Source organism: Protopterus annectens, chromosome 12.part0, assembly GCF_019279795.1.
Source record: "Protopterus annectens isolate FY-2018-M chromosome 12.part0, PAN1.0, whole genome shotgun sequence".
Taxonomy (NCBI): Eukaryota; Metazoa; Chordata; order Ceratodontiformes; family Protopteridae; genus Protopterus; species Protopterus annectens.
Genome location: NC_056746.1, coordinates 1,534,844,478 through 1,534,866,361, shown reverse-complemented (window position 1 = coordinate 1,534,866,361; position 21,884 = coordinate 1,534,844,478). Strand labels below are relative to the sequence as shown.

At 41.9% G+C, this 21,884-nt stretch overlaps 1 protein-coding gene across 3 annotated transcripts in view; it reads right to left on the bottom strand.

Moving 5' to 3' along the window:
- FBF1 (Fas binding factor 1) overlaps positions 1–21,884 on the bottom strand; it is a 1,798,645-nt gene that overhangs the window by 760,318 nt on the left and 1,016,443 nt on the right. For all 3 annotated transcript variants that reach the window (XM_044090504.1, XM_044090506.1, XM_044090505.1), the window contains one exon: positions 2,652–2,791. In XM_044090504.1, the coding sequence (XP_043946439.1) occupies positions 2,652–2,791 (140 nt within the window). The remainder of the gene's footprint in view (positions 1–2,651; positions 2,792–21,884) is intronic.

The window sequence follows — 21,884 nt, the reverse complement described above, 5'->3', positions numbered from 1 at the left end:
GGCAAAGGAAGTAGCAATGTATACCATTTTGCCCAGCCTTTCCATGGGCTTACTGTCCTTGTCAGAAGGGAGTAACTTAGTGGAAGGTAACAGTTTGGAAGGTTTGTCAGAAGAAACAAAGATAACAAAGGGGTCAGCAGAAAGACACTTGTAAAAAAATTTACAATCATCATGCACCTTATAAAACCTATCAGGTTGTTTAGGGCTGGGGTTGAGAATCAGGAGACAGAAAAGCTGCTGAAAAGGTTTCCAACAAAGCAGCAAGGACAGAAGGAACAGCAGAAGGCTTAGGAGACTCCATCTGGAGGAGATCACAATACCTCTTCTGAACATCAGAAACCTGGGTATAGTCCCATTAAAAAAAATCCTCTGTATGAAATATCGTATCTTCAAAGGAAAGTTCTTCAAAGGGAGAATCTGGACTAATGGAGTCCTTCTCCTCAAAACCATAGTCTAATTCAGAAGGAATCTGAGAGGAATAAGCCAAAGACTCTTCTCCACAGTCCAGGACTTCATCAGAAGAGTCCGGTTCTCTAGGCCTCTTAAGAGGAGTAGAAGACCGGGGGGGGGGCGGCAAGAACAGAAACTCCCTGGGGGGGGGGGGGGCAACCCTGTGTAAAGTCTTGCCATTCACATTGAGGATCCTTAGCAGAAGGGAAATGTGTTTTGTCTTCTGCTTCTTTTTCAAAGGAACATCAGCCCTAAAGATTGGACCCTTGCTGACACTCAGTCAATGTAGTGGGAATCTCCTCCCTAACAAGAACCTTCTGAACACCTCTCACTTCCCAAGATATAATCAGCAGTGGTTCCCCCTCAACATCTTTAACAGATGTCTACATAGCCTCCGAGGATGTGCAGGAAGCTGATCCACAATGGCTTCCAAAGCGGATGCAGCAGAGGAATCTGACAGAAGGACTGGATGACCTTCCGGGCTTTCAGCAGCCTCGAGAAAGACACCCAGAGGAGGCGGTACAGCAGTCAAATCTGACCTAACTTTTTTCGTCTTCTTGGCAGGTGGCAGACCCTCAGGCCAGGATGATTCAGCCATTGCACTCTTTGCCAACAACTTAATATGTCGGTCGATTCCCTAGGTAGATAGACAAGAAGGAGATATGACTACAAAGAGTCTAAGAAACAAATGCTTGACAAGTTAGACAAAACATATGTTTGTGAGAAGCACCCAAGAAAAAAAAAACACTTTTCGTGACAGTCCTTATGGGGAATCTGTCTCCCACACTGACAGTTTCCCTTTCTGGATGACATGTAACCTGACAACAAAAGCAAAGAAAATAAAGATAAGAAGAAAACCAACAGACAAAGGAGCATTCGCACCAACGATCAAAGATGGTATTCGGACTGGCAGCAAAGAAGTTCTGAGGTAGTTATGTCTGTTTGTCACCTTTATGCCCTATGCCATGATGTACAACATCCTTAAAATCCTAAGGCTTTGGTGTACTGGCCGGACTTTGGTCTACCCTTGGCAGGGGATCCCTCGAGTAAGGAATACTACAACAGTGATATAGAAGGATATCACAGCAAGATGTTACATATAACAGAATTAAGCAAACTCTAAAGGTTAAGTAATGCATCACTGCTTAAGCTACAATGGCACAAGTTACAAGTAAATAGCATAATATAATGTGTGTGTCCATACGGAATATGTACATGGATATCAGTGACTGAATGACTGTGTATAAATAGATACGTATAAAGAGATACTGGAGACCAAACTAATTCCAGAGTGCAAAACTAGATGTGGAAAACATAGTACATCAGAAAAACCTATATGCCTACTTCTGTTAGGCTTTCTAATGATATGGCATGATTCAGTTGTGTTTTACTGCTGTATTACTTAGTAAATGTCAACTGACATCACTTGCCTACTCCACACCAGACCTTATTGAATGGACCACTGTTCCTTAGAATGTGCCTTCTCTGGGTAGCTACTCCTGCAAATATTAAGTGACACTACTTAGTAACTAAGCAGTTGCAATGTTAGATAAGAATAAAGAACCACCTATATTATCTAATGAACACACTGCTGATCCACATCACATCAAATATCACCAAAAGAAGGTTAAATAAACATGAAAACAGAAAGTTAAACAGCTGGCATGGCTACATGGTTTCAACATTTTAAAGGGGTAGCAAACATAAGGAGAACTGAAGCATGACTGAGTAAAGGTGGATAAACAGTTTAAAGAAACTTATCGATCCCTGGACAGGTCAGGATCCAGGATATTACAACTCTGAAGAGCAGAAGTTAATAAGAAAAGTCCAGAAAGATCCAACAATTCCATAAGAATCCATTAGTACACATCCTATAGCCAAGGATTAATTCATGATGGAAAATGAAAGGGTGTCCATCAACAATACTTCAAATGTGTTCTCACTCTACTAATAACATGTTATTAGATCCTGCTTGCTGAAGAGAAATAGGGTCCTGGTCCTGGCACTGCCTTAGAATGCACACCAGGATCAACAGACAGCAGGGACAAAAATCAAGTAAAGAAATGATAAAAAGGATGCATACAGTAGTTAAATGAATCTAACTTCCTAATAGTTAATTTCAAGTAGTACAGAGTTGTCATAAGTATGCACAGCAGAAACTTTCACTCGCAGGATCACAAATTTAAGAGAAATACAAGTACCTCTGAGCTGCTCATCTCTCTGTCGGGCTCCCATCTCTAACTCATGCGCTGTGTTATGGTGAGTGCTTTCCACTTTGTAGGAGAGGTCACCCAACTTCTTGGAAAAAGCCTCCATCTGCTCCACCACAATATTTAAAGACCTTAATGGTATTTAAAAAAAAGAGAGTGTCTTAATGGTAAAATGAAAAAACTTGCTAAAGCTAATATAAGACTTCCTATTATAATAAAAAATTCTGCAAGGATATTTAAGCCATGAAATTTACTGATTTGTTGTATATGATAGAATACATACTTAGTTTTTCATTAAATGCAATGATATTTATCCGGAAACAATATGAATAATCTGAGAAGACACCAGGCCACTAAACATGAGTCTTATTCTAAAAGACAAAGGAAATGACTGACAGAAAAAAATTGTGACTTGGCAAAGGCATTGCTGAACTGTACAGAACTAATGCATTACATGCAGTGATTCATACAAAGAGGGCTTCAAACTGAGCCCTGAAGAGTAATTAGGCAGTCTGGCTGCCTTCCCTCTCTGAGCTCCACCCATGCTGCCCTTGGGTGCTACTGAAATTCGAAGGAATGTTATTCCAGTCAATGGAACAGAGGAATTACAAGCAAATGTATGGGAATGTATACTAAATCTGAGATTGTGATATACCAGAGTATGTTCAAAGGTTCAAAGGTACAGCAATCTCAGAGTAAGCATATGTAAGTCACAGATGTGTCAGGTGGAGTCTCTCATCTTTGGGAGAGGAGGGGTGTTCAGGAGGGCAAAGCCTCCTGCAAAAAATGTTTTTACATATGTTAACAGCAAGTTTGAAAATCTGCTTTTTTGTTTGAATCTTAGTTTATTTTTCAGATGTGATGGACCTGGAATTTTGGTCTCACACTTGTAATATGGAGCCATTGCCTCGATAAAATGGCACTGCATTGTTAAATGAAGCATGACATGGCATGTGTGATTCAGTGCACCACACAACAAGTACTGAGGACAATAAAAGTAGCAGTATGTAGAAACAACAAAACTATATGACATGGTTGTAACATGCATTCAGTGCAGGATACCATAAAGGTGTGCTTGTGTTTTTAGCATTCAGTGCTGAGCTGCAGGGGTTTAAACTGGACTTGGATTAGCAGCTTTCTGAATCATACCCATTGGGCATTTTGGTTGCTTAGAAGAAAAGACCCTTCTGCTGAGAAACAGGTTAGATATGATAAGTTGCTATGTCATTTCTGAATCCCTAGGAGTTATTCTAACCTGTTGTAAACCACAATTACCTCTTGGGACTAATCACAAGGATTTCTAAATCTCCCCAAAAGTGTCTGGTATAAACATATACAAGTAGACTATAGCTACTATATTTTTTATGTGTTAAGGAAAAAAAGAAATCAAGAAAATATGGATAAAACCTGCTATAGTAAGTCATGCCATACAATTAGGCCAATAGTACTACTTTAGCTCATAAAGCAAGATTTTGAGGGATGAAGATCCTGAGTTCTAATCATCTAAGAATATATACCTCACATAACAGTAAAACAGAATTAAAAAAAAAACAAGTTTATATCTCTGGAAATGACTACAAATCCTACGTGTCTGCTGGCCTTTCCAGTTTCAGCACTGTATCCACATCATGAACCACAAAGAAAGTTAAGTTATATAGGAACTTAATATAAATTCACATTCTCACATACAAAAACAAGAAGGGTTTTCACCAATATACTCTCTGGGCAATATTCAACAGCTGATTAATGCATCCATTTGTATTTCTGGAAATTAATGACTCATGGCAATTCTAATGCAGGAACAATGATAAAAACAAGAGACCCCACAGCTCCTGACTGACAATACAGACCCAAAGAACAGCTGAAGTGAACATGAGAACCGCTATGCAATGAGTGGATGGTGAGGGTTCAGACCTTTCAGATTTTAGTAAGGAAGAATTAGAGTTAGAAGTATAACTATTTTACAGGGACTGGAAATGTAAGAATTTTAAGTTATGTACTTACCTTAACTATGGATCTGTGTTGTCCGTTTTCATTCTTCCTCAACGTATGGGTTCAGATCCGATCCTCAGATCTGACTCGGCCACTTATTTGCAGTCTAGGATTCAACTCTCAAGCTCCTCCCGTTACTCATAATGCCCCTGATCACTGCTTTACCTCAGATCGAGTTTGCTGTCTCTAAGCTATGCTTGAACAATATAACACATCCATAAAAAATGATAGAAAAAGATGTAGCAGAACAGAACAGAGGCTCAAACAGGAACAGTGGTTCTTGAAAAATTGCAAAAGGTCATTCCCAAAGACAAGGAAGGTGGAAGGTGAGAAGGAAGTTGAGGAAGATTGAAAATGGACAACACAGATGCAGTTATGGCAAGTACATAACTTAAAAATCTAATGTTGTCATTTGTTCCTCAACTTATGGTACAGAGTCTCCAGTGACAGTACCTTTGGTTAGCCCTCATGGAAGGATGTTCTGGAGTACCCCAGAGACAAATGCAGCTCTGTTCCTGGAGATGATGCCCAATTCATAATGAGCCACAAAGGTATGTGCTTCAGACCGAGTGACAGCTGCACAAATGTCATCAATGGAAACTTTGAACCAAAAAGCAGATGGTGTATCCATTGACCTAGCTGAATAAGCTTTTGTTTGTCTTGGCAAGATCAAGCCTTTTAAGGAGTACACATAAGAAATACAATTAGTTACCCATTTAGCTACTGTAGTTTTTGAAACAGGCTTACCCACTTTTTTTGGCCAAGGAAACAACTAATTATCAGTCTTCCTAATTTCCTTTTCTCTATGAAGATAGAAAAAAAGTTGCCTATGTACATCTAAAGAATTGAGCATGTATTATCCTTTATTCCCTGATTTAGGGAAAAAATGGCAAATTGATGACTTTACTGATGTTTGCTTTTGACGCAACTTTAGGTAAGAATTATGGATCTGTAAATAAGGCAACTCTGTCCTTATGAAAGATCAAGTAATGAGGTTTTGAAGAGAGTGCTTGGAGTTCAGAGACTCACCTTCCTGAAGTTATGACTACAAGAAAAACGGTTTTCCAAGAAATAAACTTGTGGTCCACTTTTGCAAAGAGATCAAAGGGTGACTGTATCAGACTCTGTAAAACTAAAGTAAGATCCCAAAGAGGAATAGGGTCCCTTGCCTCTGCTGAAAATGGGCTCTGTCTCAGTTGGACTTTCCCAGTAAACAAATGCTAAATAAATAAAAAAATAATAGGTGGCCTAAGTAAAAAGGTACCCTTAAGAAATGCCTTACACAGTTCAGATGATGCCAAAAGGAAAGCATTATTTCTGATATAAAAATTCAAAATGGCAGCCAGTTGAACTTTAATAGCAAAGAAACTGGCCCCACCTTGAAAAAGAAATGTTAGAAATTCCAAGATAGCAAGGATTGGAGCAAAGAAAGGATCCAAATCTCTGCTAAGCCCATAAGGAAAATCTCTTCCATTTACATTTGCAAATCATTCTTGTAGAAGGCTTCTGAGATGAAAACAAAATTCTTCGAAACAGGAGAAGAAAGCTTGGAAAGTCTATCCATAACTGGAATTGGAGAAAACCATGTGGACAATTTGAGGCCTGGTATGTCTGGATGAATCAGGTCTGACAGGTGTGAGAGGAGATCTGGACTAGGGTCCAGTGTCCATGAAGGACATATTAGATGAGACCACAGGAAAGGGAACCAAATCTGCCGGGGGAAAAATAGGGCAAGGATGATCATTTTGCACTTCAACCTGACAGCTTTCTGAAGAAACTTGGGAATTAGGAGTAGGGGAGGATAAGCATAAAGAAAACTGGGGGGCCATATGTGGACTACAGCATCTCTCAGTGACTGTCCCTGAGGGGGAATTAGGGTAAAGAACCTGCTGCACTTGTTGAGGGGAGAAGCGAATAGATTGTTGAAAGATAGTGCTTGTCACTGACTGACTGATAGACCACTCATGAGGCATAAGAGTAGCTCTGTTGAGCCAGTCCATTAGTACATTTGACTTTCCCGGAATGTGCATCACTAAAGTGGTTGGATAAGATGGCCCATTGCCAAACTTTCATTGCTTCACGGCAAAGAGGGTACGATCTGGTTCCCTTGTTTGCTGATATACCAAACAATTGACATATTGTCCATTTGAATAGCAATAGTCCCCAGAGGGAGAGAGTTCTGGAAGGCCTGTAATGCTATTAGGGCCCCTCTCATCTCCAGGACATTTATATGTAATTTGGTTTCTACTGGGGTCCACATGCCTTGAATGGTCTGTCCCAAGTAATGCTCCCCAACCAAACTGGGAGGCATCCGTGGTCAATGTGGCAAGGGGTAGAGGAAGGATAAAGGGGCGACCCTGGCAAATCTCATTAGACTGGATCCACCATTCTAATGAGTCCTTGAATATCCTGGACAGTTTTATTGGAAATTGTAAATGTTGGTGTAGAATGGACTACTGCACTTGTAGAGTTCACTGAAGGATCCTCATGTGAAAACAAGCTGTTGGTATTAAAGTAACTGCAGCAGCCATCAATCCCAGAGTTCTTAAAACCAGTTTGGCTGGAGGAAAATGATGAGACAGAACCTGATCGACATGTAGCCTTAAAGTAAGAATTCTGTTCTGGGGTAAGAATGCTTGAAGAGTCACTGTGTCAACATGAGCACCTATAAACTTCAAAGGGGAAGGTAAGTGTCTCTTTTTGCACAGTTTCTTCCAAGGAACCTGTTCAGTGGGATACTCTGGAGAAGTGTCAGATGAAAGGGGAAATCCCCATGCAGTGACTGTGTCGAAGCTTTTACATGTTGGCTGCCTCTGTGGAATAAGATGATGACACTTAGCACTCAAATCTGGAGGAGGAATAGGATCCGAAGAGGTAATAGTTGAAGCATCTCTTGGGTGGGAGAAAACCTTTTCCATTACCTCAAAGGCAGAAGGTCCAGGAGAAGGAGAAATCAACCTCCCAGAGCCAAAGCTCTTGTACCAACTAATGTTTACCTTCCATCCGTGTTCCATCCCCAAACAGGGAATCAGACCCAAGCTGTCCAACAATGAGTCGAAGTCGCCCCCCAGACCCGATGCTGATGCTTCAGCTCCAAGACTCATTCTGCCCTGAAATGCTCACAGCAGAATGGATAAGGGAAAGAGTCAGAGTAGAGCAAGGTTGTTGTGTCTTTCGGCTTTTCCCGGTTAGGGGTCGCCACAGCGGAACTCCAGTCCGCTAATGACTGGCAGTAGTTTTTTACGTGCCGAGTTGCCGGCCCTGATGCACAACCTTCAACGAAGGTATGCCCATTCACGAATGTCTCCACACAGAAGATGCTCTAGATCAGAACTGAACAGGACAATGTCTTACTGTGAGGTGACAACGCTACCGCAGCACCACCACCACAGTTCACACAGTAGAGCAAAGTAATATAAGATTCCGAGAGGCAGTGTGTTGGATTTGAGAACATTAGAGCAAGGTAATATTCTCAAATCCAACACACTGCCTCTCAGAATCTTTGGATCTAAAAACTCCAAAACCACAGGTCGGATCCGAGAAGGAGTCACTTAAGGGTGTGTCAAAGGTTCCATACTCACTGATCTGATGGGGGTTGGAGCCTGAAGGATCACCATTTGGATTTGAGCTCTAAGGAACTTTCTCATCATCATATCCACATCATGCTCAGAGAGACTCTGGGAAGACCTAATGGAGGAGGATGCTGATGGAGGAACAGAAGTCATTTTTGGAGTCTCCTGCAGAAAAGGAGACCTCAAACTTGGAGACACCGGCTCCAGACAGAAGTGTGGAGACCGGATCCGAGGAGACCTGTCTGGACATACAAAACTTTTTGGCCTTAGGAGCAATAAGATCCGAAGAGGTCAGATCTGAAACCTTTATTATTTTAGATGGCGGATCCGAACTTCAAGCAGAAAAGGGAGATCAAACAGGGGAGTGTTTCCTTGTCTCCCTGGTCTCCAAACTCTTCTGACTTTTTGGTGGGGGGTTGAACCCCTGAAGTACAAGGAACAACAGAAGAAGAATCAGGCAAAATACCTTTCAATATAAGCTAATTACACCTATCACTTACTGCCCTGGCACTAAAACCCTCACAGATCTCACAAGAAATATGAAGGTGAGCAGGGCCTAAACAATACACGCACTCCATGTGGGCATCAAAATAGAGTATCTTATGCCCACAGGAAGTGCATTTCGTGAAACCAGTAGGTTTGCCCGCCATACTGGAAAACTATACCACAAAAAAAATTAGAGTTTTTTGTTTTGCTTTTTTTTTTTTTTTTGTAAAGGAGGGAAAGTAAAGAGAAAATACCAGCAGTAGTATAAAAGTTACCTCATGAGAGGTAAGAAAAAGAAAAAGACTACCAACAATGGAAGGAAGGAATCTACACTAGTAGCAGAAAGGGTCTAAACTAATGCTAACTAACTCTGAAGGATAAAGAGAGGAAGGCAATAAAGAAAAAAGCTAATCAATAATTAAAAAATATAACACTCACAATTTACTAATAACTGCCTAGATCTCAAGAGTGTGAAATCCTGAGCAATCGCTACAGCGGTAAACCAGATTGGGGTAAAGCAGTGATCGGTGGCATTACGGGTAAAGGTAAGAGCTCGAGAGTTGAATCTTAGACTGCAAAAACGTGACTAAGTCAGATCAGAGTATCGGATCTGAACCCATATGTTGAGGAATGAATAAAAATGACAACATCAGATATATATGTTAACCATATTAAATGATCTTTAAAAAAGTAGTCTGTTTTGAGAAATTGTTGGGACCTGTAAAAGAAACATAAAACTCATTCAAACAATCACCAGTAGAACCTGCAGCTTCAGCACACTCTCACCAAAACAAGATCACCACTGAAAAAAGCCTACAAAAAGGAAAATGGCTACCAGTCAGACAAAGGGCTGACCTACTACTTTGTTTACAATTATTCAAACTCCTACACAAACACACACTCTCTTCCTTTACAGCAAAATGAAGAAGAGTTTTCCCATCACACATCCTCAAAAATCTTATTCACTCAAGCACCCCTAATACAAGCAGCTAAAGCAAAACTCCAAAGTACAGATCACTGCTTCTCTATACTAGGTCCTAAACTCAAGGAACCCACCCACTTGATCTTAAAGACAAATTATCCTTCCCAAAATTTCAGTCACAACTATAAATACACCTCCCAAAAGAAGCAAGATGTCAGTGTAATACCTCTAACCACATAACCTTATTCCACCACATTCTTCCAAACTTAACATAGTTCCAGCACCACATATCTGAACTACAGCCCTTTAACTCCATAGCTTTCTCCAACACAATGTAACTTTTTTACATATAAATGTACATCTATCACTGTAAAAGGTAGTTTCAGTACAACTGTCCACATATAACTGCATAGCATATTTTTTTTTACTGTTGCAGAATATAAAACCTAGCATTTACACTTGTTACATTCTGGTAATTTTCGTATATCTATGTTACCATTCTGTAATTTCCTTACCCTGGTTGAAATGAAAGTGGCCACTTGTGATCAGTGCTCTAACCTGGTTAGCAAATTTAAATTTAAATAAATACTAAAATAAGTTTCCTCTTCTGATTTGCCCAGATTAGCACAATCTGAATTTTCTGAAGCTGCAATCACTCGGCTTTGTGTGTGTGTCATGTCACATACATACTAGGTTAAGAAGCACATACAGCTCCTGCATTATCCAGTTTCACCAACCCCCAGACACTGAGCAAGCATAACTAAAATATGTTAATAACAGCAATATAATGTTATACAGTTCCCAGTTTACAAGAAAATCCTGCTAATTTTAGTTGGAAAGGCTGTCCAAACAAAGGAAGTGGCATTATGTGGAAAAAAAAACTGGAGTACCTGGAGAAAACTCACAAAGACATGGGAAGAACATGCAAACTCCACACAAACACTGACCAGACATATGGACTGAACCCCAGACACTGGAACTGTGAGGTTGTGATCTTAATCACCAAGCCGCCATAGTGCCCAATAGTAATCACCCATTACAGAATGCCTTCTCACAGATTAAAATAATGGTGAGAATTTCAATGTCATATTTGACTTTGAAGGCCCCCTGCATTGGGTAACTGATCTGAATGCCAGCTCTAGAACTAATAAAATGCCAAATGAAGCCAGAGTCATGGACATACCTCTCAACCTGGAAACATCAAAAATCTGGAAAAGGCCCATGAAAAATAGGTACAAATCTGTACGCTGATTAACACAAAATTTGCATACATAATTACATAACCCAGCCCGCTCCAATGGAATTGTGGGATACCAACTTTCAAACGTAAACTGAAGAATATACAACCAAAATATAGCACCACTGCATTATAAGCACACTAATTGTGTACAATTGCTCAGGGGCTTTGAATATAAAAGAGGGCTTCATAAATCATTCATGCCATTACCCAATGGAAAGACAAGTTAGCAAGTTTAATATGACTTCACATTGTTAGATCAGACCAATCTAGAAACACATAGTGGCCATACTAGTATACATCATAACAAAGATCACTTGCTGTAAACTACGTACGCTGGAAATGCAACTCATCGCATGTCTGGAATTTTAACAGCAACCACGGGTTTCTGCTCTCATATTCTTTAACTAGCATTACTACACAGCAGAATACTGTAACAGCATAGCTTGATAAAATATTGTTAATCTAACAGAAAAGAAGACATGGTCATGCTGCAGAATATGAATGGACACAGTAAGCATATGTTTGAATATCAAAAACACATTCAGCATTCTGTTAATCAGAACAATTCCTTAGTCATTCCAAAATAATGTGTTCTAGAATTGTTGAGCTTTAATCAAAAGTGCACTCATGTTCACTACAGGATCACTATGTTTCCATATTTGTAATTATAATCAATTGTGGTGTGTGTGTGTGTGTGTGTGTGTGTGTGTGTGTGTGTGTGTGTGTGCATGTGTGAGTGTGCGTGTGTATGTATGTGTGTGTACCAATTTCACAGCTGCCGAAGAATGCAGAAAACAGGGAATAACACTGTGAAAATCAGCCCCTAAACCTCAACACACTGCAGTAAAACAATCCACAACCTCAAACTTTCAACAAAGAGAATGGTGACCACCAAGACATCAGTGAAGTATAAGTATGCCATACACACAAACACACACACACACACACACACACACACACACACACACACACACACACACACACACACAGACCTCCACTCTGGAAATATTCAAATGAACGCTGCACTTAGAATAACTGCTCTGCTCCGAAATACCTTAAAGCTATGAAGAGCTCTGCAGTACCTTTACCAAAATACAGACATAGAATAACTGCTCTGCTCTGAATGCTCCATTATCAAAATACATAAAAACACTGCACTTAGAATAACTGCTCTGCTCTGAAATACCTTAAAGCTACGAAGAGCTGAGTCTGCATTACCACCATACCTGCTCTGAAAACAAGCTAACTCCACTCTGGAAAATATGCTGCACTTCCCGCTCGCGCACACACCTCTGAAAATAGACGAGATATCCAAAAATAAATACCTTTAACTCCACTCTGAAATATTCAAATGAAGAGCTCTGCAGCTGCACTTCCCACTCACAGAAAGCTGGAAATCCAAAATCCATTCAAACAGTAGCAATGCTGTATATGAGCCCTTGAACTCAATTCAGGCTGATGGAGCTGACGTCATTGCATATGTGATGACGTCAGTTCAAACACAAAAGAAAAAAAAAATTTAAATCGTAAATGAAGGGGTGCCACTCAGGGAATCGTGGCACCCCATTTGGACTACAAAACTCGGTAAAAAACGGGTAATTCAGTATGGTTGGGAGGTATGGTCCTGGAATCACATTTCAAGGAATAATGCTCGGTAACAGTAATCAACTAAAGAACAAATAGCTGTGATGATGCACATGTCTGTAATCACATATTCTTTTATGCAATAGACACAGTTTTGAAACAGGTTCTTCAAAGAGGGTGAAAACAAAGAACGTCTGCATGGACCTGCTTTATCAGCAAATGCTGGGCAACAGTTCTGTCCTCTCAAAGGCATAGGTTCATAGGTGTGTACTAGGCCAACGGCCCTGGAGCCATTACAAGCCTAGCCCATAGAAGTGCCCTGGCATCATGCCGCCATTAGTTCCCAGTGCCTCTACCAAGTAGAGCCACTGCAGTGATCGCTGAGGTAAACTTTCTATTTCCCATCCACTCATCAAGATTTCTCTTGAAAAGGGCTAGTAAGGTGCTCTGCTTGACATGTATGGGAAGTCTATTCCAGAGTATGGGCAGTCTCTGGGTTATGAACCTGTCCCTCCAGCATGTTCTGTTGATTGTGGTAATGAGGCTGAGGTCCCTGGAGCATGTGGTGTGGAGGGATTGGGATTTCTTTAGGTGTAACATTTCTAACAGGGCTGGGTCAGACATGGCTTTGTAAGTCAAGCAGAGACCGCCTCTTAAAGACGATATGAGACAGAGAAAAAGCTGGAGTTTTTTTGAGTCTGTCATGTAGGGCATGTGTTTAAGGCCTAGGATCCTCTTCGTGAGGTACTTTTGTGGCCTCTCTAGCTGTTGTAGGTGTTTAGTGAGGTGCATGCCAAATGGGGCATTATACTCGATGAATGGCCTAATGAGGGATGAGTAGAGAGAGATGATGACCTCTTTCTTCCTGGATGCAAAACTCTTGGTAATGAGATGTGCCACACAGAAGGACTTTCTGACCACAGTGGCAATGTGGTGGTTGAAGGAGAGGTTGCTGTCAACCTGTGTCCCCAGATCTCTTATAACACCTTCAGTGTTCAGTGGGCTACCATCAATGTGGTAATTAGTGGGAACTGAGTTTTTTCCACAGGGAACGACGACACATTTTTTGGCATTAAGCTTAAGGCCATGGTTTAGACACCAGTTGTTGGTCTCAGTGTGGCCTTTCTGTAGGCTGTCTACATCACATGGGGAGTTAATGGCTCCCAGCTTGCAATCATCTGTGAACTTGGTCAGCCAGAGTCCCTCCGTGTTGGCCTGGACTTCTAAGAAGTTGATGCCAAACAGGAGAGGACCCAGGACCGATCCCTGTGAGACTCCATTTGTGACTGGTTGGCAGTCTGACTTGGAATCTGCTACTTTCACTCTGAGGGTTCTGTCTGTGAGCCAATTTGCAACCCACCTAGTGATATATGACTTTATGCCTAGTTTGGTGAGTTTATCAATAATTCCTGAGTGGAGGATGGTATCAAAGGCCTTGGCCAGATCGAGGTAGGCTGTATGAATTGCCTTGCCCTCATCCACAGCTCTACTGACTGTCTCAAAGAAGTCAACCAAGTTCAGCAGTCATAATCTACCCTTCACAAAACCAAATTGCTTGGGATCCAGAGTTTGCAGATTCCCTATATCCTTGCTAATTAGGTCTATGAGGATGCGCTCCATTGCCTTACATATCAGACTCACCAGGCTAATGTGGTGATAATTCCCAGGGTCTGTAGTCGCTCCCCCTTTATGGAGAGGGATGACTGTAACAGTCTGCCATTCAGTAGGGACAAAGCCTGAGGTGAGGCTGTGATTGAACAGGGCACACAGCTGTGGTGCCAGTTCACTTTGTAGTTCATGTAGAACACAACCAGGGATATTGTCGGGTCCCATGGAAGCTGTACTCTTGGCCTTAAACAATCCAGCTTTAACCTGTGCTGCAGTAATGATGGGTGCCTGGCATTCGTCCGGTATTGTGATTGGTCCTTTAGAGGGGAAGAGAGGGGTAAAGTTGGCAGTATCTGTTGGCTTAGTATAGGAGGTACCATTGTGCAGTAAACTCTGAGCACATCTGGGTATTGCCGTAGAAATTCTTGATATAACTGTAGAAGGCTTTGTGGTTGCTTTTAGTGTCTGCTGCAATTCTGTCTTCATAGCTAGCTTTAGAGGTTTTGATGAGGGATCTCAACTTTTTGTTGAGGCTAAAAAGGGAGTTTTTCCAGTCTTGGGACTTCACCTTTTTCTGCAAAAGTTTCTTCCTTTTGTTGTAGAGTTTGTTAATGGCAGGGGACCACCAGATTGTCTTCCTTTTTTTTGGAGGAGGGCATCTTGGCTCTGTTGGGTATGGCTAGTTCCATGCATTTATGTACGTGTTTGTACAGTGCATTGGTGTATGATTTGGCAGTCATGCGCCTATTTTCCATTTGTATTGGTGCTGTGAAGTTAACCACCTCTGTTTTTAGGAGCCCAAAGTCAGCTTTGGAGAAGTTTTTCATGGTGGTTACCTTTGCTGGCGGCGTGGGTCAGATGTGGATTTCCATGGTAATTAGTATGTGGTCAGATCTAACCAGGGAGGAATTGACTATTGGTACTGTGCAATGGTTGCCCATGTTAGTAAAAACTAGGTCAAGGATGTTGCTTCCTCTAGTGGGGGTAAGAATAAGCTGGTCCAGCACATTGGAATTAATGAATTCCAGGAAGCGTTGGGCAAGTGTATTGGTGCATGGGTAGTTTTCCCATTTGACGGAGGGTTAGTTGAAGTCACCCAGTATGAGAGTGTTGGGTTGGATCCAAATAGTTTCCAGGGTACCTAGGAACGTGGAGTGAGAGTCTTGAGACATGGTTGAGGACCTATAGCAAGCTATGACCTGAATCACCATTTTACCCACTGTTAGCTATACCTGAAGTATCTCCGATGTGTTATGCTGGGCTACTAATCTGGAGGTGTGCATATCCTTTATGAATATGGAGACCCCACCACCTTTGGAACTTCAGTCCATGTTCTGGGGCCAAAAGGTGTGGAATGCGTTATAGCTTGGTAGTGCAGGGGTGCTTTCTTCTGCTTTAAACCAGGTCTCCGTTACAGCACAAATGTCGATGTTCTCCATTTTGAGAAGTGCTTCGAGCGAGTTCATCTTGAGATTTAGACTTCTAGCGTTGAGCAGCATGACCCTCAGATTGCATTTATTTATAGCTGTTATGGTGGTAATTTGGTCTTTAGAACACCACCTAAAAAAGGCACTACAGGGGTGGCAAGAGCCTTAGCCAGTATCCGGAAATCTAGGGGTGACAGATGCAGGTCATCTCTGGCAAAGCATTGAGTTCTGTCAGTCATGTCATCCCAAGCAAACAGATACTGGATCCCCTTAGAATGACACCAGATACTTAGCCAATTGTTGAAGTCAATCATTTTCTGCTTGTACTGCGGTATCATTCTGGGCGATGGTAGGATGCTGCTCAGGGCTAGGGTCATACCTGCCTGGGCCACATAATCCGAGAGCTCCTCCATGTCTCTTTTCATGTAGTCCAGAGAGGTGTATCAAGTTATTCACACCCACATGGACAATGACAGAGTCATACTTGTGCTTGTTGTGGAGTGACCCGAGTGCATGTGTTATGTGTCGGATCCTGGAACCCGACAGACAGCTGACTGTTACCTTCTCCTTATTCAGCCTAATGAGTGGTTCATTAGTGTGCCTCACTATCGCATCATCTATGATTAGTGTGTTGGGCAAGCTGTTTTGCCTTAGGGGCTTAAGTTGAGGAGCACACTTTGTAAGTGAGCTATGTGTCTTGTGATTTGTGCTGTGTTGTGGTGGTCAAGCACATTTATGATTTGGAGGTCCCTGCTGTTTGGGTTGATTTCTATTGAGAGCCTCCACGAAGGTGGGTGTGTTGTTTGTGTTTTTATGTGAGAGCTGTGATGCTGGGTGTTCTGGAAGGCTATGTGTTCCATGTGGTGTGGTGCAGATGTTGACCTTCTCCTCTTGACCAGCTACTCCGGTCTTGGCTGGAGAGTGCATGTCTTCCAGTTTGGATATATAAGTACATCTCTCACAAGTCTGAGTGTTGGTAGGTAAGAGGAGAGGGTTGTCTGTGTACATGAGGCAGTTGCTGCACTGCCTGAGAATGTCCAAGTTCACCAGGTTGATAGGAGAAAGCACAGGGAACTGACCTTTAGACATGCCAGTAGGGATGGTCATTATTAATAAGTACTGGAGCTGTTTCCTTATAGGATGCATAGTGCTGTTAGCACTTATGTGTGCTACAATAATTGCTACAAGAAGTCAGATGAGTGCTAGGCAAATAAGCTAGATAAATGCAAAAGAGAAGAGAACTAGCAAGATCTAAGGGAAAAATTGAAAAGCAGACTTTCTGGCACCAGTAATAGTTTACCCTAGCTTAGTGGCGCTGCACGGCGTGCAAACACAGGCTTTTAAAGCAGAAGGCTGAAAGGGAGCTACAAACCACTCCTCTTGTGGTAGATAGGCTACCTAGTGCTTACCACTCCCACTGATAAGCTGAGAGGCTTCCCTCTAACACAGAAAGGTCTGGGGAACTCAGAACCTACAATACAATCCTGAATACAGCAAATTTGTATCTGGACTACTCTAGTAACAGGAAACACGGGAAAACAAGCTAGAACTTTTTTTTTAATATAACAGCAGCAAATGAGCAAACTGATTTAAACAAATTAATAACTGTCCTCCTCACGGTCGAGTGGCGTTCGAAAGACATGCGTAGAATGGGCATGCCTTCGTTGACGGTTGGGCATCAAGCTGGCACCTTGGCAACGTAAAAATCTACTGCCAATCATTAGTGGACGGGAGTTCCGCTGTGGCGACCCCTAACTGGGAAAAGCCAAAAGAAGAACAACCAATTAACCAATAAAAACACTCAAAACTGAGCTCTGTTCCAGCAGTCTTCAATCAGACTTGTTCTAGCTGCACCCTCCTGCCACTTGGGTGCAGTAGAACCTTCTCCAAAAAAAGATGGCCTGGATTAGTGCTCAAGTTATACAAACAATGCTAGATTCAAGTCTGAATCTAGTCTATGCTACAGCAAACAAGGTGCACCAATTTTGGAAAGAAACAGTTCAAATAAGCAGGCGCAATAAGCCTTTAACCAGAAATTCCCAGCTCAGAAGGGCAGAATCTACCTTCTCCTCTCACGAGTGCAGACCACAATCCTTCTTAATTTAAAATAAATGGCCTGAAACCCAAGTGCTTAAACCAGAATTAAGACACTTTTAGAATAACAGACACTACACCTTCAATCAGCAACTCCCAACTTAGAAGAATGCAAGCTACCTGTCCTGCCACAGGAGTGCAGACCACAAACCTTCTTAATGTAAAACAACTGGCCTGAACCTCAAGTGCTTAAACCAAAAGGCTTAGAATAACAGTTATAATTTATAATACTCAGAGATGTCTGCAACATGCAGCTGGACAAAAGAATATCAAAGACTCAAATCAAAGAGGTACTAGGACAGATATGGATCATATACAAACTAACCGGAAGAGTCAGTTTAGAAACAACCCCCCCCCCCCCGAGTTCCATCCCATTACAAGCCAAGGATCTCACGCACATTTTTATTAATAAGCAGCTCCATCTCAGAGCACAACTTCACATTTAGATCCTACTCTTGTGCAATTTCTTCCATTCAGAGATTCTGGCAGTTGTTACTACTTATGAGACTTCTCTAGAAAGACTTGACATCAGTAGGATTTAAATATGGGATGGAGCTACTTGTCAATAAAAATAAGGGTGGCATCCCTATGCCCTAACTTGTAATGCGATTGACTCCTGTACTATCAGGGATCTCAGTGCCTGAAACCACAACATTTCTTGTCATTATTTCATTATTTCTTTTATTTGTTCATTACTGTTTCTTAAATTTGTACTGGTTCAAAGAATACTTTCCATTAATGAAACGGGTAAGAAGGTGGTACAAATAAAATGAATATAATAGAAAAAAAAAACATTCCGTGATATACTGCAGTAACTCATGAGACATTGTTACCTGAACACTTTATGAAGCAGCATAAGATGATAGTACTGTGACAGTCAAACAACAGGTATTCATGTAGTAATGTGGTAAGATAAACAAAGGGGGGGGGGTCACAATAAGCATCAATCATTCATTAAACTATGCAAAACTCCATTCAACCATCATTAATAGACATAGGAAAAGGGGCATAAAGGTAAGGGCATAACAGGAGTTAATGGAAGCTGGCTTTTCGGAAATAAGCAAAAACACAGAGATAATGAAGAATGAAAGGGAGGGGAGGTAGGTTAGTCCCTGTCCTTACTTTCTGCCCCTTTACTACCATATCGCCTGCTGTCAATTCAACTTAACCATATCAATTTCTATACATTAAAGTAGTTGATGGCCCTAAGTGAGAACTAGTACCCTTTACCAGCTTTTGCTTTCTTTCTCTCTGATTCTCCTACACATTATATTTCTGTTTCCAATTTTCACACTTCTCTCTATGGCTTGAAATGTTTTATGTTTGTGCATTTATATTATACTGCAGTTTCCTTGTCCAGGCTGAGGCTGAAATTGGTCAGTTGTGATTAGTGTTTTAGTCCAGTCAGCATATTAATAGATGTGGGCTAGGTTAATCTACTAAGCCACGTGCGTGTGTGTGTGTGTGTGTGTGTGTGTGTGTGAGAGAGAGAGAGAGATAGAGAATGCACAGTTTATATCTTCAGCCTAACTTTTTCAGAAACTCTTCTAAACTCTTCTCCTATTTCACACATCACTTTTGTGAGAGAGAGGAGACTTGGCTTTGTGACTTCCATTAACCTGCTCTTCAACAAACATCCTCTCACAATGTTTTATACTGCTGAAGGTGCCTATATTCAGTTTCCTTTTCCTAAGTCTCCCTGCTTTTTCTCACTCTCTCTCCAAAGCACTACTTTGGGAATCACTGAAAGGTGATAGCTAGGGTGAAACAAATTAACTACTCTGCATTAATTTTACCCTGAAGCATTTTACCTGCCCTCTACATGTATCTTTTATCATTCTACTGAGGCTCTAGCCACCACAGAATGTGGCTTGCCATATGGTAGCATGATGCAAGGGAAGGGCCATAGACTGGGATAAGATTGACCACTGGACCAAGAGGGACCACTGAAGAACTTGCATGTAAAACCTTGCCTGCTGCACAAGACAAACTGATGCTGCCATCACACCAATGAGCTGTAGAATTAAGAAAGCTAGAGGCCCCTGAGTATTTAAGACCTGGGATGCCAAGAGGATAGACTAGAAGAGGACAATTTGTCAATTTAATTGACGGTATTCAGATGGCATCTGTTGAACTTCTGGGTTTGTATTTGCTGCAGACTGGATTCTTTTGTAGTTCACACTAATGCCCAAGGATAGACAATGTTGAAACAATTAGTCTCCGGCATGGATTAGAGATACTCTTGCGATTGCAGTAAGGTGCAAGCCATCCAGGTAAAGGAAGACCTACAGCACCTGTAGTTTGAGCCATGCTGTGACCTCTGCTATACACTTGGAGAACACCGGTGGACTGTGGTGAAGGCGTGAAGCTGAAAGGGCAGCGCTCAGAACTGATAATGGATGGCTCCCAGCCAGCAATGCAGGAACCTTTTAGAGTACTTCATCATCTTTATGTGATAGTAGGCAACCTTGAGGTCTACCGTGAACATCCAGTCATCCTTCCTCAGAACAGAAAATATGGACTCTTCTTTGTAACCTGGAATTTGGTCGATTTCACATAACAATTCAAAGCACTGAGGTCCGGAATGGGCCTGAAATCCTTGTTTTTCTTTGGAACTGAAAGGAATCTTGAAAAACACTGCATCCTTTTTAGTCTAGTGGAACCTGCTGGATGACTCAGTTGTGAAGCAGCTTTGTTATCTCCACTACTGCTTCCATTCTCTTTTGGGGGTGGAACATCAGGAAGGGATATTTGATTTTCCTTTTGAATGTAGAAAAAAGGCATGAAGTAACCTCAACACCCTCTCTTGACTCTCAACACCCAAGCATCTGAACTAATGACCTCCCAAGGTAGAGAACCAGGCACCACTGATTGCTTCCAGACAGCGGTAACCAGACAACCCTGCAGGAGCACTGAAGGAGCATCCCTAAGAAGGGACCTCAGAAGCCTAGGTTTTCTGGACCACTTCTGCCCTTGTAGAGGTGTCCACTGATGTCCTCCCCCCAGCAGAGGAGGGCAGCATCTCCAGGAACTTACTGGAAAAACTGCCATGACTTATGAAAAAAGAGACATCCCCCCTTCTGGTTCCTAGAAAAGGACCTTTGAGTGAATGAGGAAACATACTCCAATGGCAGACAGTGTCTTTCCTTCATGATCACTCCTGGTCAATGTATCCTTGACTTTGGAACCAAACTGAGTGAAGCCATCATATGCTATACAGAAAGGACATCTTAAAGCAGTCCGCAAAGTTACATAGGCTCATCCAGGCATGCTAAAGCACCATACCAACGGTGCATGCTCTGCAAGCAGTATTGTCAGCAGTGTTCAAAAGAAGTCTCATCAATACATAAGAGATGGATTGTATAATAGATAGCTGAGCCTCCAAAGACTTTTGAGTGTTTTGTGGCTGCTGTGTCAAACCAGCCTGACATCTCCACAACAAAATCTCTCTGGAATCTTATCAGATGAGTCAAGTAATTCAGTGCATGCAATGTGAAGGTGGATAAGGCACAATTGCAATTCATCAGATGTTTCAACACCCTAGATTCCTTATTCAGGGGTTGGACCATACAAATCTCCTCAGAAAGTAAGTTCTTGGTGGCTGCAGCAACCACAGTAGGATCCACCGCAGGGCCCTTGATCTAAAAAGATCTACCCTTGGGAGGGACTAGTATTTTATCTAACTTCTGGGGGACACCACATCGGGTCTTCTCCATGCCCTCCAGGTTACCAAATCGACAAGGGCATCTGGAATGGGAACTACACAGGATGTGGATAGGTCTTGCCAAAGTCCTCATGAAATACACACTTCTCAAGGGTGGGAGCTCTGATTGTAAACCCTCTGAGCTGTCTCATCAATTCCAGTAAGTCGCCAAAGAAGGCATCCTCACAGGGAGATTTTGTATATCCATCTCCTTCAATGAGATTGGTATCCTCAGTGAGCAGCTCCTTTGGGCGAGTCAAAATGCATATGCTCTTTAAATTAACCTCCTGGGGGGGGGGGCTGAATGCACACTGAAGAAGTAGGGGATCCTGCAATGCTGGTTGTCTCAAGGTCTACTGGCATGGGCTGTCCCAAAGTCAACTGATGCCTGCCCCAGGAACCAGATGGAAAAAGATTTCAGTTTGGGTCTAACTTAGCAACTGAAGCCCCCGTCTCTGAATGAGAGAAAGAGAATCCTCTGTACAACACTGAACACTGATATTGAGGACACATGGCTAGGTATGGTTGCGCTTGGATCTGCAGACCCAAGAGACAAACTGGTGAGCAGAGCGAGTTCGTAAGATCAGATGTTGGAA